The 16357-nt window shown below is 38.6% G+C and overlaps 2 protein-coding genes across 2 annotated transcripts; both read right to left on the reverse strand.

Moving 5' to 3' along the window:
* Positions 1-175: 175 nt before the first annotated feature.
* LOC145205089 (placenta-specific gene 8 protein-like) lies at positions 176-4997 on the reverse strand. Its single transcript, XM_080077737.1, has 4 exons — positions 4907-4997; positions 2765-2990; positions 1089-1246; positions 176-729 (listed from the first exon to the last, which is right to left on the reverse strand). The coding sequence occupies exons 2-4, from the start codon at positions 2988-2990 to the stop codon at positions 625-627; spliced, it is 489 nt and encodes a 162-aa protein (XP_079933863.1). The 5' UTR covers positions 4907-4997; the 3' UTR covers positions 176-624.
* Positions 4998-9605: 4608 nt separating this feature from the next.
* LOC145205179 (uncharacterized) lies at positions 9606-15210 on the reverse strand. The gene is made up of 11 exons (XM_080077841.1): positions 15047-15210; positions 13890-14485; positions 13633-13667; positions 13068-13562; positions 12889-12997; positions 12732-12833; positions 12329-12500; positions 11556-11778; positions 11059-11178; positions 10850-11004; positions 9606-9995 (listed from the first exon to the last, which is right to left on the reverse strand). The coding sequence occupies exons 2-11, from the start codon at positions 14483-14485 to the stop codon at positions 9648-9650; spliced, it is 2355 nt and encodes a 784-aa protein (XP_079933967.1). The 5' UTR covers positions 15047-15210; the 3' UTR covers positions 9606-9647.
* Between the last annotated feature and the right edge of the window lie 1147 nt (positions 15211-16357).

A 16357-nucleotide genomic window follows, 5' to 3' on the forward strand; every position in this document is an offset into this window, starting at 1 on the left:
GGCACAAAGCCAGGCTAAAAACAACCCCTTATTATTTAAACTCAGCCCAAACCCTACCGACAAACGGAAGCCGACTTAGAACTTTGGGTTGGACTAATAAACAAGAATCGGTCTCTCACGATGTGGACTATACGTTTAGAGATTCGTCGCATAGAAGAAATGCAGGCAAACAACATATGACTATTAGGTTTATTACATTTATATTCACACTTGAAACAGCAAACCACCGAGTGAGGTGAACAGAATACATTTCCCGTTTTTGCTTTCCAAAGTCCCACACAACATATACTGGTAGATGGGTTAGATTTTTTTTGCATGTCAACAAGCACGTTCTTGCGAACTTTAAGTGGTTCCATGCAGGCTAAAGGCAGTTAACCGTATCAAGTGAAAATCCCAATTGAAATCGAGTCTTAACGTTTTCGTTTTCTATAAACTTATCTTTTTAAAGCTTGAAACAAATAATGTTACTTCGGTTGGTTACACAAAGATGGTTTGCAAACCCTCTTAAAGCATGCAGTGTGGTGCCTGTACAATTATGATGTGTGAGCGTTGCTGCCCTCGTGTGGACGTAGTTTAAAAATATAATTCCACACGGTGGGGTACGTGAGTAGCTGGTGATGATGTTTAGCAGTTAGGTGAATATCCGAGCTTGTCCATCTCCCGTGACAGCTGACACATGGCACATGGCAGGCAGAACGAAGCCATAATGCAATCATCACATATAGTACCCTGGTGAAAATTTTGATTTAAAACTTAGTACATCACGAAAAGTAAAGAGTCCCATATTTTGGGTTTAAACTCGTTTATAAAGAATGCTAAATAAGGTAAATGAAGCATGGATTGCTGAGTTTATCGAGGGGTTCTAAATGCAAAACGGCCTACTTTAAACCATGTTGCAAAGTATGACATTTTTCAGTCGTTTCTGAACCGTTTTTGTCATATTGTAAATCCTTTACACTAAGCAATCTTATGCAATTGTAAATTCAAACGATATGTCTAATAAGACATGTAATGCAGTTTCAAATGTTTAACATTACCCTAATAAACCAAGCTAAGATAATGGTCTTTTTATGTACAAGATATCTCACCTGAATTCCATGGGTTCCTCGAAGTCTTGATCTCATGGCCATGTGTCCTCCTGGAACACAACCAGCCCCGTAACCAGAGCAACCAACACAACAATTCTCACCCATTCGTGTTGCCAGTGTCGCGTAATAGAAGTTTCCACAAATAAAAGAGCACAGACCTGCGAGTGTAAGGCATTGATTAAAATTTGAGCCCAGGATTTGGTGAGGTTAACTATTGGTTGACTTAATAGCAACTACACTAGGAGAATGTGCGGATAAAATGTAACCAACAAATAGACGTTTTACAGTTTTTACTGCAAACGACACAAACTATGTAGGCTACATTTTATATACATATTTTCAGTGCTACAAGACAACAGCCTTTTCAGAATGTTTGCAAAGAGGTGAATATTAGGTCTACAAGCCATCTGCCAGTTACGGTTTCTTTTTTCACTGAAAACATAATCACTAGGGCTCGACTATTTACAGTTTGAAAGTGAAGAATATATATTGACTTGGAAGTTGGAGTAATAAATCAATGTAGCTTCAAGTCTAGAATGATCATACTCTAATGGTTTTTATATTGTGTAAAAGCAATCCTTTCGTCGCCACTAAACATTAACACGAAATGCTTTACCACATATCATACACTCCCGAATAAACATCATTCAGTTGTAGTTTGTCAAAAAGTTATTTTGAACATGATGAAGGATATGCGTTTACATGTAGTTCATAGTATGGATCATGTAAGGGCATTTTCACTTAGAGCTTTTGCACCGACTTGACTGGCCAAGTTAGATAAGTGAAGAATATTTTATTTCCGTTTATGCCAAAAAGCAACCTCTCCGCTTTCGCCTCTTAAACAAACCCAATTACAAACGATCCCTTAAGCTAAGATGCAACAGACCGGCTATCTAATATTTTATTCATGCCTCAGCATATGCTGCAAAACCCATCAGTCTTTGCACGCTGGTTGAAAACAAAATGGTCATGGTTTACAAAGATGCAACTAATCTAGGATAACTTTGACCTACAAAATGTGTTTGTCCATAGCTTTGCTACCTTAATGGAGTAGATACAAATAGGTTCAAAGTAATTAACTATGAATGAAAGTTTGTATAACACCGAAACGTCGAGTTGGAACGTGTCTTAGCAAAACGAGTGACGACGGAAATCTGGAGACAAGCAGATTTCCTCATGTCGAAAAGTGAAAAATATCCGTTTTTAAGCACGTTTTGTCTCCATTTAATTGGTACTACCAGCAAACTAGCAGACAAGACTTAAATTTACCTCATATTTTCCAAAGAGCGGTACTTTGAAAACACACGTGTCAGTTTTAGTGAGGGCAGTTTCAAAATCCACTAACCAGAAAAAATCACTTTGGCATTCATGTGCGGTTGATTCTTTTTGACAAATTTGGAAATAAATGAACAATTCAACACCATTATCAACATTTCCACTATGTTTAAATTGCACCATCATACCTAAGGCATATCTGGTCGAAAAAAACAAGGTATACAGGATCCTAAAGTATTTCTTGTTGAAAATGGTTCCGTTACCACTAACGTTTGGGATTACTGATTTAGAAACTTTGGATTTCGGTTCGTTGGCATTGAGGCTTGTGGGTGGCAGAACGCAAGTTTGGCGTTACTAGTTTAATCTGGTTTACAAGAAAAATACATAAACTACCAACTTACAGCTCTTGACGTCTTGGAAACAATCGCACAATCCAGTACTCCAACCGACCATTGCCGTTGGTTGTTGCGTCACAACGGTTGTAACGGTTGAAGTTGGTTGTTGAATTACAACTGTCTGCTGTGGAGCTTGCTGTTGCATGTCTGGATACATTTGACCTGCTGGTTGAGGTTGGTAAGCTACAGTTGGTGCTGGTTGGTACTCTGGTGGTCCGCCGCTTTTTTCCATCTGGTATATTTAAAAAGTTAAATTAACTGCTTCGAATTTAGTGAATATACAAGTTTGTGTCAAGGACCTCCTTAAACTCATTTGTAAGAGTTTGAAAGCTCTCAAGTCGGCGACGTATAAAGCCTGTGTATAAACCTGGTAAGAACTAACCATGTAAAGGAAAGTGAACTAATTGTCACTTTTATGTATTCAGTGCTGGAGATTAATGCGACCACATTACTTCTTACACAAACCTAGAGTGATATTTTTGATGATATGATGTAAAAGTAACACTTTGACTGAATACTATATATATCAATACATTAAAAGTTTGCTGTTGCATGAATGAATGAAAAATTACATTGACAACCAATCGAAGAGCAAAGAATATTTAAAACTAGAAGGGTGGCTTTCTGATATACTTCCATTTTATATATTCTATACGATGTTTACCAATTTACTATACACATCATTTGATCTACACATATGATTGTTTTTGTAAACAAAAACTAATGGGTCCCCACACGCGTGTTTGTGCGGATTTACGGTAAACAAATGTTGCGGTGACTTTTAGATTTTTAAGGACAAATTTTTAGAAAGCATTAACCCAACAATAAACATTTTTTGTTCGTATTCTTTTTGCACTATTATTGTCATATAATTACAAAAACATTAAAAAAGAACGAAACAAATACTTTGATTTAATCTCTTGCTTTGACCCAGATATTGTCGTCCAAGGTCGGGTTTTAAACACATTTTTTTCTAGAATTAAAAAGCAATTTGCTACAAGTGTACACATAATAATTCGTTTTTCATTTAACTTTGTTTCGCAAAACCATTGACCTGTAGCAACCTCTCAGGGTGCAACGACTGTTTGACCTATTGACACCGTTTTCAATAGCACGCCGTCCTTACTGTTCAACAACACCGTTTAACCTAATTTATACATGCCTTGAGTGTTGATTCCTAAATTTATTGCCAAAAAAACGCTACGTTATGACGAAAGAAAGTTCTGAACTGTGTTAGTAATACCTACTAGTTGACCTTAAGTAACCCGTGGTCATGCGGCGGCCGACCTGATTTATTTTTTCAACTTTATTTTGATTAACAAGTTTTGCTTGACATATACGAAACCGAAGCACGCTTATTAGGTTTAAATCACGTCATAGGTGTGAAACCTTTGCCAAAACTGAAAATGTGAGTGATAACTTAATAAAACGAAATAGCATTGCTGTGCAAAACAGCTGATTTCTGATCACCAAAACGACGTCTCGTAAACTGCTAGCTATCGTAAACCAGTGAGTTACTCTCTTGGGACTTCTGCCTACAGTGTCTTTCTTGACCAAACGAGCGTTAGACACATTTACGTTTCGGGGGCCTGTGGGTGAACCGCTGGGTAATTCGGGGTCAAACTTCTGGAGGATCAAGTTTGGATTAATAACTAACATATGTCCAAATTTGAATAAATCTGAAGCACTCTTTCTTTACCAAACGAGCGTTACAAACCAGCGTTAAAAATTTTACGTTTCGGGAGGCCTGTGGGTGAACCCTTGGGTCATTCAGGGTCAAACTTCAGGAGAATCAAATTTTGGTTAATAACTAACATCTGACAAAATTTAAACAAATTTGAAGCACTTTTTCTCGACCAAACGCATATAACAAACCATGTTTTAAAAATTTTGCATTTTGGGGGCCTGTGGGTGAACCGCTGGGTCAATCGGGGTCAAACTTCAGGAGGATCAAATTTAGATTAATAACTAACATCTGTGCAAATTTGAATAAATTTGAAGCACTCTTTCTTAACCAAACGCGTCTAACAAGCCAGCGTTAGACAGAAAAAAGAAAAAAGAAAAAAGAAAAAAGAAAAAAAAAATACGGACAAAAACAATATGTGTCCCCTTCAGGGAAGGGGACCCATAATTACTGCGGAGACTTACCTTGACTTTTAGCAGTGTTCACTTGACAAAACAATAATGCAAAAACCTATTGCAGGACACTGTGTTAATAAAACAACAAAACAGTCATTATTGCAGACATCATCCAGAAACAAAAACACAAATTTCTGTCCAACTGAGCAATTCTGGCTATCCCAGGAAAACGTTTGTGGTTTTAAATAGGTTCCTCGCTTTGCTGGCAGCTCGTTTTGCTTTCACGTATCTGTCTTGCGTGTAAGCATGCGCGGGGTTGCAACTGGTTTTTCCACTTGCCAGCTAATGGCGTTGCAACGGTTTTACACAAACCAACACAGCCAACAATTTATAAAAGATTGTAAACTTTTGGCCCCCAAACATGCAAGCATGAACTGCTTTGAGACATCATCTTCACAGCACGATGTATATTTCACAAGCCTTATGGAATAGATCCAAGCGATTTCCTGCGCAATCTCAATCCAACAACCAACCAGGATAAGCTTTGTCATTTATCAGTGTGATCTGGCACTGATTGTGCAAAGGAATAAGCATTCAATTGTTGAATAGAAAAACAGGATGATAACGTTATCTAATGTGTTACAACCTGTTCTGTAGCCAAACTGCCCTAAAAACAACTGTAAGAAAATACTTTTAGTCTCGTGTTTTTGAACCTAACTTTCTGTTCATTCTTTGCTCGTCTTTCCTCTTTCTATTATTTGTAAAAAAAACTTTTCACGCACTTTCAAAAAGGTTTGGATTTACCTTTAACTCTTACGATAACAAAAACGCAAACGTAACTAAAACAGCAGAAGGCTGATCTGTACTCGGTAATCTTTATCTGTTTAAGTCTAGTCTGGTGCCTTAGTTTCCCCACAAGCTCAACCAAAAAAGCTTGGCTAAGACATCTTTAAACTTTGAATTGTCAGTTTTGCCTTTTTCGTGGAAAACTGATCAACGCATGTAACGCAGCCAAAACTGAAGTTTCGTTCCAACGCGTGAGTAGTTTGATTTCTTGCATGGCATTTCCGGAAATAAATTTTGACGAATTTGTCTGCGTCTCCACCTAAGCAAAACTGTTCGTTTGCAGTGAGCAAATTAAACTGGCATCCTAAAATATTACCGGCCACAAAATGTCACAAACAAAGTAAGGATTTGCCTAAATATAGTTATTAAGTAATCCTTTTGGTCTAGTTAGGAAAAGGCTACAATAAACTACACATGTCACACAAACTAAAACAACTTTTCGCATACACACTGAAATTCATCTTATTGAGAATTAGTATGCGCTCATGACCAGCACGCTTGCACACCAACCCTCTCTGACAACTGCCACTACTAACTTTACACTTAGCCGTTACAATTGAAGCGGTTTGTTAGTTTGGCGACGCCCTTACTACGCACCAAACTAAACTCACGACTGAAACAGCATTGCAGCCTGGAATGCCAAGTACAGCCTCCCAGTGGGCTGTGTTTTACTCAACAACGCAATGCCGGCGTTCTTTACATTGCTGACACACATCGAACCTGGCATTGTAAACCCTGCAGGCTAAAACGCATCTGCCTTGCGTCCGTAAGTGCCCTGTGGCTCTCGGCCTGTACTAAGCTGTCGGACTGGCTAAAACATGACACGTGTATTTTTAATTACACCCTTTTAACAAGCGCTTGCTTCACCACGATGTGCTTATCTTAAACAAAAAAGCCACATATCAGCCAAGTTTTATCCGTCTTTGGTGTTAAATGATGTTTGATATGGGTTAGTTCTTAAGTATAGCTCAACACACAACCTACATCTCGTTGTAGGAAAAATATTTTAAAAGTAATTTCACTGAGTATTTCTGTGATGTAAATGCACTGACCTCCAAATCTCAATATGCTGTGTGATTGAATTCGCAACGATTTTTGTAATCTAATCCACCATACGTATTAAAGATGTCTGTTTTTGACAGGAAGTATTTCTTTTCAAATGACCGCGGGATCAAAACCTCAATCATTAAACGTCATGTGGCTTATTTAAATTAAGTTTTACAGTGATAAACTTACAGTGAAAAAACAAAACAAAAAAAGCCTTTGATGTGAAAACAAATATAAAATACGAAAGAAACATCAACATCAGAAAACTTTGCTCAGTTGAAAACACGACAGTTAAGATATTCTTATGACTGATTTAAAATTTTGTTTTAATTGCATATCAGCAGATTTTACCAGCGCCTCCTGTCATGCTCAATTTCGTTGTAAGGTGTTGGTAGAGCGCAACTTCCTTTAACATTACGTCAACGTGTTTAGACAAGCAACTTTAAATAATTCATGAAGTCCAAGCTTAAGCTTACAGAGAAAAGCAGCAAAAACCGTGGGCGTGCATGAATGTGTGGAAATGTTTCAGCGATCAATTTTGTTACCTGAGGCAGTTTCTGTTGGCCTCAATTTTGTCTGTAATTTATTTCTCTACTTTGGTTCATCTACAAGTCACAACCTGAGCTCAAAGAACAAAATTTTTATCGAAGCCTACACTTAACGGAAGTATGAGCGTTAAATCAAGCTCGACCATTGTGTGGGTTGCAAGTAATTTCCAAGTCCTCAAATTATGTGCTGCTGAATAACTTACATAAGTCCACAGGTTTTCACGTAAGAAGCTTATTGCTTTTGTACGTAGAATAAGCCCATAAACTTATAAAGGCTGGGGGGCAAAACGCTCAATCACTTTCCTTTAAAATACTTAGAAAACTTAAAGTAAATGTCAAATGTCACAAACTGTACACGCATGTATACATTAGCGTACAAAAGCAGCGTATTGCCTTTGTAAGTTTGCATGTAGAATAAGCCCATAAACTTATAAAAGCTGGATGGCAAAACGCTCAATTACTTTCCTTCAAAATACTTAGAGAGACTTAAATGTAAAATGTCACAAACTGTATACAGTCAAACTTCGATACTATGCCACCCTTTGGGACCGAGAGAAAGTGGCATGGCAGCGAGGGTGTCATAATAGCGAGGGTTGTTTTTAACGAGGGTTGTTTAACTTGTGACGGGGGGTTGTTTAACTTGTGACGTGACAATGTACTGTAATGCCACGTTCTGTTGTACGATTATAATTTATTACAGTATACAGTATAATTTATTACAAAAATACGGATAGATCGTGCCTAGAACAAACAACATCTGTTAGTTTCGCCGTGCAAAGCCGTGAAACCTCTTAACATGACCTTTATTTAACGATTTGCTTTTCGTGTTTTCTCTGTTTCATCATGAGCTCAAACCGAAAGTTGTCCGAAGGCCAAATTTTTCAATCCATAACCAGACCATTAATACAGTAATACTGTTCTGTCATGTGTCATGGTATCAAGGGTAAGGGGTGGCATAGTAAATATATTTTCTATTGGATTTAGTTGGTGACGATCAAAAATGGTATAGTAGCGAAGGTGGCATAATAGCAAGGTGGCATAGTATCGAAGTTTGACTGTACACACGTGTATACATCAGCGTACGAAACATGTACGCGCATTGCACGAACGGAAATGGGCTAATGCATTACAATTTGAAACTGGTCCAACTACATACAGAGTTCAACATACATGCTTGGGCAAACCTGTCGCCTTCTACTGGACGATGTCTGCTTTCTGTCAGAGGCAAATAGCCATTAACTTACACCAGCCATTAACTTTCCCTTGAGATCGCTGGTATTTCTTATCTACAACTCTTGGCCACGATCCATTTGTGAAACAACACGTTCCAACTGCTTAAACTGAGAAGTGCGCAGCCTACGGTCCGTGAAATGAAAAGTTGTGCGCTGCGATGAAGTTTTCAAAGTCTTAATTAAGTATGCCAATTTGTTTTGTCATGCTAGTGAGCAATGGTAATCGAATCAGTTTATAAGCAGATTGTTTTTCTATGTAATTGACCTATAACCACTTGTAAATGTTTTCTGTTAGCTATTTGTCGTGTTTATTGAGAAAAATAAAAGCCGCATGCTTTATTGTTCAAATGTTTTGACCAATGCTCACACTATTATCATTAACATGAGGGACCACATCACTTAAACCCAATTATAACCACCTGATTTCATGAATCACATAAAACATTGATATAAAGCTGCTAAACAAACGTCGCGTAAAAGCAAAAATGAAAAGGTCTGCAACACTGGCATTACAATTTGTCGAAATGTTTGAATATACACTACAGCATGTTGCTTTAGTACCGTGTCTGATGTGCATCAAAACAAATTATATCACTTTTTTATGTCCGCGGCTGCATCTGGTGATTTTGCTTTGCCAATCAATAATAGTGGTACACACGTGACTTTAACAAAGAATGTGGAAGTTCCCACGCTATCCGAAATAATTCTGCGCGCATTGCTCGACTCGATGCATAGAATTCAACGTTAATGTTATAATACATTTTGCAGCATAATGCGCAAATTTGTGCATCCGTGCAAACAACTCGACTGAAATTTTAGAAGACTTATTGTAACAACTAAGATGATAACATTTAGACTGGAAAAGAGTTTGCTTGCTGCTAAATTTACAAAGAGGATCATCAAACATATTGCTTTTAACAAATGTATTTTGCTCAAAGTGTTCTATATTCTAAAAAAACATCTACATCTGGTCTAATGAATCTTACCTTTAATCATTCACAATACAATGCCAATTACAACTAAAATTAAACACCTTAAACTTTTCGTAAACCTTACACAGGACCCAATCCGATATCAAATGACACAATTTGTCAATTTAATTTTTTTTTTTAATTTATTAATCCATTTTAAGCGATTTCACGGTTCTGAACACAAAGGCTGATGTTGCTTATCGAATGCGGCTGTAACTTGCTGTGCGTGTTCCGGGTAAAGCAGAGCGTCGAGCCCAACTTCCAGCCCGCCTACACCACCACTGGGTGTAAAATTAGCGAAATCATTACTCCCCGCGGGATTTCTTTGTTCCCGCTGAAATGGAATGTTCGAGTAGATGCTGAACGGGATAAAGTCTGACACTTCTTGCCGGGAGGTCATTGAGTCGTCTCGGTTTGATGCGCACGGGGTTATTACGTCATTGTGCTTGGGTTGTTGATGTTGAAAAGATGGTGTGTGGAAAATATTCGGTCCTGTTGAATTGTTTGTGATGGTCTGCAATAATACGAGCAAATTTAAAGGTGAAAGTTTCTGGAGGCTTAAAATGGGGATTAAAGCTTGTAAGGAGTTGTTTATGTGAATAAAAGAGTGGGTGTGCACTATATTTGAAAGATATGTATGTTTGTACAACAAATATAAAGTTTGGAACAATACATATGCATCATAAGTTAATGCGAAAAATAACGGCCCAAATAGTCGTAAAAAGCGAGACCTTTAAATAATAAAGCATGTCGCATTTTACGTCTATTTAGGCCGTTATTTTCATTACAAAGGTTATAAAGTTAGCCGTTAAAATCATTATTCAGACGCTTACGCCACATCGTAATAGCAAATTTATAAACTATTTCCACTAGGTTAGATACCAGCGCGGAAATTGCGTTTATAATTCAAACATAACAAGCTGACATTTCGTGAACTTTTGTTGAAGTGAAAACGTATCAGGTTCCACCCACGGGAAATAACCGAAACCACGGTAACAAACACGTGACATACAGGGCCGGGTCCCAAATGTATTCTGTGCCATAAATCACACCAACGCACATAACGTGTGTTGGTATTACGTTTTTTTTAGTTCTCTTTACCGCAAAAAACAAATAACACATAATGTTGAACCCTGTGGCCTTCTTCAAATTAGAATTGCTAAGTACCAGTTAAACACTTATTTATGCATAACCATGTCCAGTCAAGTCAAATTTTATGTGCATCAAATATGTGTTGTTAGGCAGTTTCGTGAAACAACAAGGACACTGAAAAACAAAACTTTACTTATCGAAATAAGTGTCCTGTTATTTGCACAAAGAATGAATGCAACAAGCTAATTGAATGCAAGTGAAGAAATAAATTCAAACCTTGGCAAGAAGTGAATGCGTAATAGTGAGGCCATCATCGGATTGTTGGTTGAGATTGTTGTTATAAACTGGACCTTGAGTAAACTGGTTGACACTGTTGTGTTGGAACTGCTGCAGTTGATGAGGATTGTTGTTGTGCTGTGCGTTCCCCAGGTCTGCAAGCGGGACGCACAGTTGGAAATTTGTGTTTCAATGTCAAAGTGATTTACCTATTGTGTTTGGGATCGTCGCTGTGTGCCCGTGAGGGGATTCCCCATGTCTGCTCCAAACTTTGTTCGTTTTTTCTGCTGTTGTTTTCTGTTTCCACTGTTTGTTGCTGTCGCGAAATCCTAAAATATTTGGATTTACAATATTTTTTAAAAAAATTAGCTTAAAGTACATTTAGCTTTTTTTGCAAAGGTTAGCAAAATAGTAAAAATACAACAAAACCTAAGGACACGGTTCTTCAATATCCAACAACCGTCTAATGTAATTAATTCGAAAAACCACGGTCTAAAGTGGCATTTATTTAACCGTAACCAGCCTTCCAACACTTTTAAGTTGAAATATCAACAAAAGTACAGAAAACTAGCACTACACGTAGAACAGTTTTGCGAGCCATCAGTATGAGTACACAAATCCGGTTTGATAACTACGTAGTTTTTTATTCATACACTTGGTATTTGGACTTGAGCTTATATTATCTATCACACCAGTTTGTACAAACCTTTTGCAAACGGATTTCTGTCGATTTTAAGTTTCGTAATCTGTTGGTTTTGATAAGCAGTGACTGTTGTAAACGCACACTCCGGAAAAACCACAGTCGTGACATCATCACTAGGGACGTCATTGGTCGTCGACAGCAGACTCTCTAGCTCCGACAAGCGGTTGGTGTGACACTCGATAAGATGGATACGAGGTTGGTATTTGTGCATTGAATGTAGGATGACCTGTTGGTTAAGTTGGGTTGAGAGTTAATTTCGCTGGGTGAAAGAACACAAAGAGACACAACTGCACTGAAACTATCACGTAGCTGGAAATTTCTGTTCAACGTTAAAATGCTAAGTGGAGCGTAAAATAGTGGAGGGCACAATTGGTGGATGATGACTGAACGCGCTGCAGCTACACCGTATTATGAACCGTTATGTGGCGAAAGCTCACCAGAGAATGAGTTTGGCGCATTGTAAGTACAACACGACTGGGGGGAATCATTGGTGGAACCAGTCTAGAGGGGGCATAGAATCTGCGCAAGTGCATTTCGTTGCGTTGTCACGTGCTTGCATTCTTTTTTCCTTTGTTTATCGTGCACTGTACTACGTGCATATGGTATTATTTACCCTGATAAAGACGACCTGTATAGGACGTCGAAACGTCGGAATAAATATACAATTACCAGAAGAACTCTATAAACTTGAGTGCATTTCTACGTTATACAGATTACATTTCAACCTTGTCATCGGATACAATTCACAGCACAGCAAACTAGAATTAGGTCCTTACGTGTCCTTTCCTGTTCATTTCATAATTGGTGAGTTTCAGTTTGTCGAAACTGATCGGTTGTCTCATCCACAAATCACCACGGGATGGTGAATCGGGGTGAAAATAAGTGCAAGGTTGCGTTGAGGCTTCTGTGGTACCGGCTGCCATCCACTGTGAACTGTGGTACACATACCTAAAAGACAGATGTGTTATTAATAAAGCCTCAAACGATGATATTTGTTCCAAACGAGACCCATACGTTCAACACGTGTGACTTGTAAGCACCTTATAAGCTTAGTATTCACACATAAAATGCTTTGCTTTCTTGAACATATTTGTCATACTCTTTACACGAAAAGAAAGGTATATTTGTCTCAAAGAAAGTTGTGTGTTTGTGAGGTCTATTTAAATATAAGCCATCCACCTGTATCTGTTGTTGTCAACTGGAAGGATTTCTATTGCCAGAGCGTAATTCTTATTTGGATCCAGATCACGAATGTTTAACTTCACAGCTGGAAACATTCTCCTGAAAATCAAGTTAAATTATGAACTCATGCCTTAGCTAACTCAAACTACTTTACCTTCCGGCCTTTGTAATTATCATTTCAGTTCCGAGTTCAAAAAACTTTAGCCAAAGTTCTCGATTTGAGAGTTCAATCGTCGGACGTTTCCTTGCAAATTGAGACTCGGCTTAACAAAAATTAAACTTGAATTTTAGTAAAAAGTTTCAATTGAATTTGATTTGCAAACAGTGTTGTACCTGCTAAACCGTCGTGTAAAGTCATTGTTGGGGCGACAAGGGCTGGCGTGTCGCTCCCTGATTGGTCACTTTCGCTATGGTTTGGTATTTTCATGTTTAGCTCTTCCTGGCTTATTAATGCCGTTGGTGGTTGACCCCAGGTTGTGGAGTTTTCCGCTACAGCGACTTCAAACACGTTAGGGGCAGACCTATGTGGGTAAGTGTCAGGAAAACTCGGTTGCTGATAATAAGGCTTATCCACAGGTGGCTGACTCGAGACTACGTGCGAGTAACTCGGGGCCGCGGATCCGCATTGCTGCGAATAGTACTCGACCGGGTACGGCTCCTCATGAAACGAGTCTCCATGTCGTGAGTACAACTCGTAATTATGATTCGGAGTTGCTGTGTCAGGCACTGAACAATAAATGCTTTGAATCGAGCCGGACGAGTTGCTGTCGTCATCAAGTGACGTCACTGATTCTGTGAGGTCGATCACGTGATCACTCGTGTCCGGACCTGCGAGTTGAAAGAGTAAAAGTTGAGTTTGGAATCGCAAAACTGAGGGAGTTTGATCAAAACTTTGTACCTCGTTGACTTTGATTCGGAGATACGAGAGGATTGCTGAAATAAGAGAAGAAAAGATTGGAAAAGCGCCAACAGAAAGGTAAAGTTAGGAGAGTTTAAAAAGCACAAAAACAGTTTTGCAAAGGAAGACAACAAAAAAGACAACAACACTAAATAGTTTTCCGAGAAGTCCAAAGTGAATGTTTTCAAAAACTACTTGAGCAGAAAGTGAAACCTTATTCAGTGATCAAAATATTGCTCGACTGTTTAACCACCAACCTATGACAAATATTCTGCTGTTGGTCATTGTAGTTTTGCAACGCTGAAGATTCGTAAACCGTGGGTCGCCATAAAGGTGTCGAATTGCCATCAGCAGCTTCTTGACCGGGAAATCCTTGTTCAAACTGATGTCCATTTGAATTGGTCAGCTCTTGGAGCAAATGATTCGGGTTAAGTCGGTCACTTTGGTTGTAAGCAATTTGGTTTGAGCCTAATACATATTCCTCAATTGTATTCTGCTCCGGTGGTGGTTGTTGAAATGGATAACCGCCTTCGAAGCAGCCAAAATCCTCCCCAGTTGACGTCACATTTGTAAGTGACGTCACACTCTCTAGTGACGTCAGAAACGATTCATGACCCGGTCTTGTATCTGACGTCATGTGTTCCAGGCTAGTGTCAAATTGGACAGGACTACTGTGTCTTTCAGGAGTAAAGTTAAATTTGTTTTCATTACTTTCCACGATTTTGTCGATGGAACTGAATCCGCTAGGTGATGACAAAGATGAACCGCTCTGTAATAGCGATAAAGTGACGTCACGTGTAGATGCGTCATCGTAAACGACATTGTTGGCCCCAGAAAATACCACTTCAGACATCTGTATGATTAAAAATAGTTTATGAAAACGAAAACATTGTAATGTTATTGCAAAAATTTAAACAGCCCCAGAATTAGTATAATTGCAATCTTACCAAGGTTGTAAGTCGGGCTAGACATTTCGGGCCGGGTTCAGGTTTAAATTATGTTAACAAACGTCTTGATTGGAGCCTGACTTGACATTTTGTGTCCGCTTTTAAAAAAAATATACCTAGCTAGGTAGCTAGGTTCGAGTTCGAGCTCGAATTTCGGGCCCGCGAACAATTCTGAATCACACCTCATGAAAAGAATTCTCAGCGTATATGGTATTTGTTCCGTTACATTCGCGCTTATCAAGAGGATTCAATCTCACAATTTCCAAGGACTATCTAGTAGTAAATAGGGATACTTGGAAGAAGTTAAATTGCTTTGCTTTGGACATACTGATAAGGAAAGCACAAAGCTTAGTTTGCAGCCCAGTTGGACCAATAGTTGCAAACCTTTTGAAAGAATGTAATCAAATATTCAACTCGGCAATTTGTAATAATGCAATCTATCCAATCCCAACTTGGACTCAACTTACCTCGCACTTGTTGCACAAACTTTTCACACCTCGACCAACTTTTCAACAACTTTTCACCAACAACAAAATTTACAAATCAACAGTTTGAGCAAAAGTCGATAATTTTTCCTATCGTCAACTCTGGCCACTCGACTGGCTACTGACCACGTAGGTGTAAAACGTTCTGTCATCAACAATCGTTCCATTGTGACGTCACACACTGTCCCTTTCTTGCGCGTTCTAGATTTGATTCGAGGTGAAAGTTAAGGACAGTTGTTGCGCCAATCAACTATGAACTCAATGGCGAAACAAGTCTCTATAAGTTTTGAATAATAACAGAAAAGTAACTGAAACCATATTAAAAATGGTTTGAGCATTGTTTGAAATGCTGGTTTAATGTAAAATCGGAGACATACTTTTCATGCAAACTGTCGTGTCTTGATTTCTGTAATGTTTTGCCAAATTAAGTCTGTATTTGAGAAATTTTAATACTTTGTATGTACCAGAGTGGTAAAAGGGCCTGAAATAAGAGCCCGAACCCGGTCCGAACCCGAAAGTACAAGTCCGAAACCTAGCCCGAACCCGAATCGTTTTGAGAACCCCGTTTAGGCCCGAAAGTGTGATTGACAGGCCTATACACTGAAGCCTCAGAAAAGACAACACACAAAATACACAATTGATCTTGAACAAGGCGTTTAGGACTGTTTGACATTAGGGCAGCACCAGCAACTAGTTACTTATAGCTAGATAAATTTATTCTAAAAAATACTGACACAGAGTGTAAAGTCAGGCCTGAATCAAGTCCGATATTTATTAAACTTAAGCCCGAAAAGCCTGACTCTGGTTCGTGTCACTAACCCATTTGTGTCTTCAGCTCCAGAAAAACTTTTAAATCTCACCAGCCCAGAACCCTGACATATACAATGTAAGTAGGGTATTCGAAATCAAAATTTTATTATGAAAAACGTAAAGATTTCAAATATTATTAAAGTCGGTTGCTGTAACTTACATTGACTCCCACATGCAGGAAAAAGCAGTCCTAAAACACTTTTACCAATCCACTATTGCTATAGGATAGTGCCGTAACGGTACCTTTACAAATTTCGAATGTGGTAACCTACCCCAGTCAAACTTGCATTAATTATCATTGGCCTCCTTATAGTAACCCTGAAAACCCGTGATCTCCAATACTATTAAAAACATGTGGACAGAAAAATCGGGGAATTTATAGTTAAAGATTAAGTGAAAAAATATCGATTTACTGATGGGTGTCACCACAGAGTAGAGTTCCTACTCGCGGGCCCCGCTAGGTGGCCATAAGCCCCGGTTAAG

This window comes from Phallusia mammillata, chromosome 8, assembly GCF_965637545.1.
Source record: "Phallusia mammillata chromosome 8, kaPhaMamm4.hap1.1, whole genome shotgun sequence".
In the NCBI taxonomy this organism is placed as follows: domain Eukaryota; kingdom Metazoa; phylum Chordata; class Ascidiacea; order Phlebobranchia; family Ascidiidae; genus Phallusia; species Phallusia mammillata.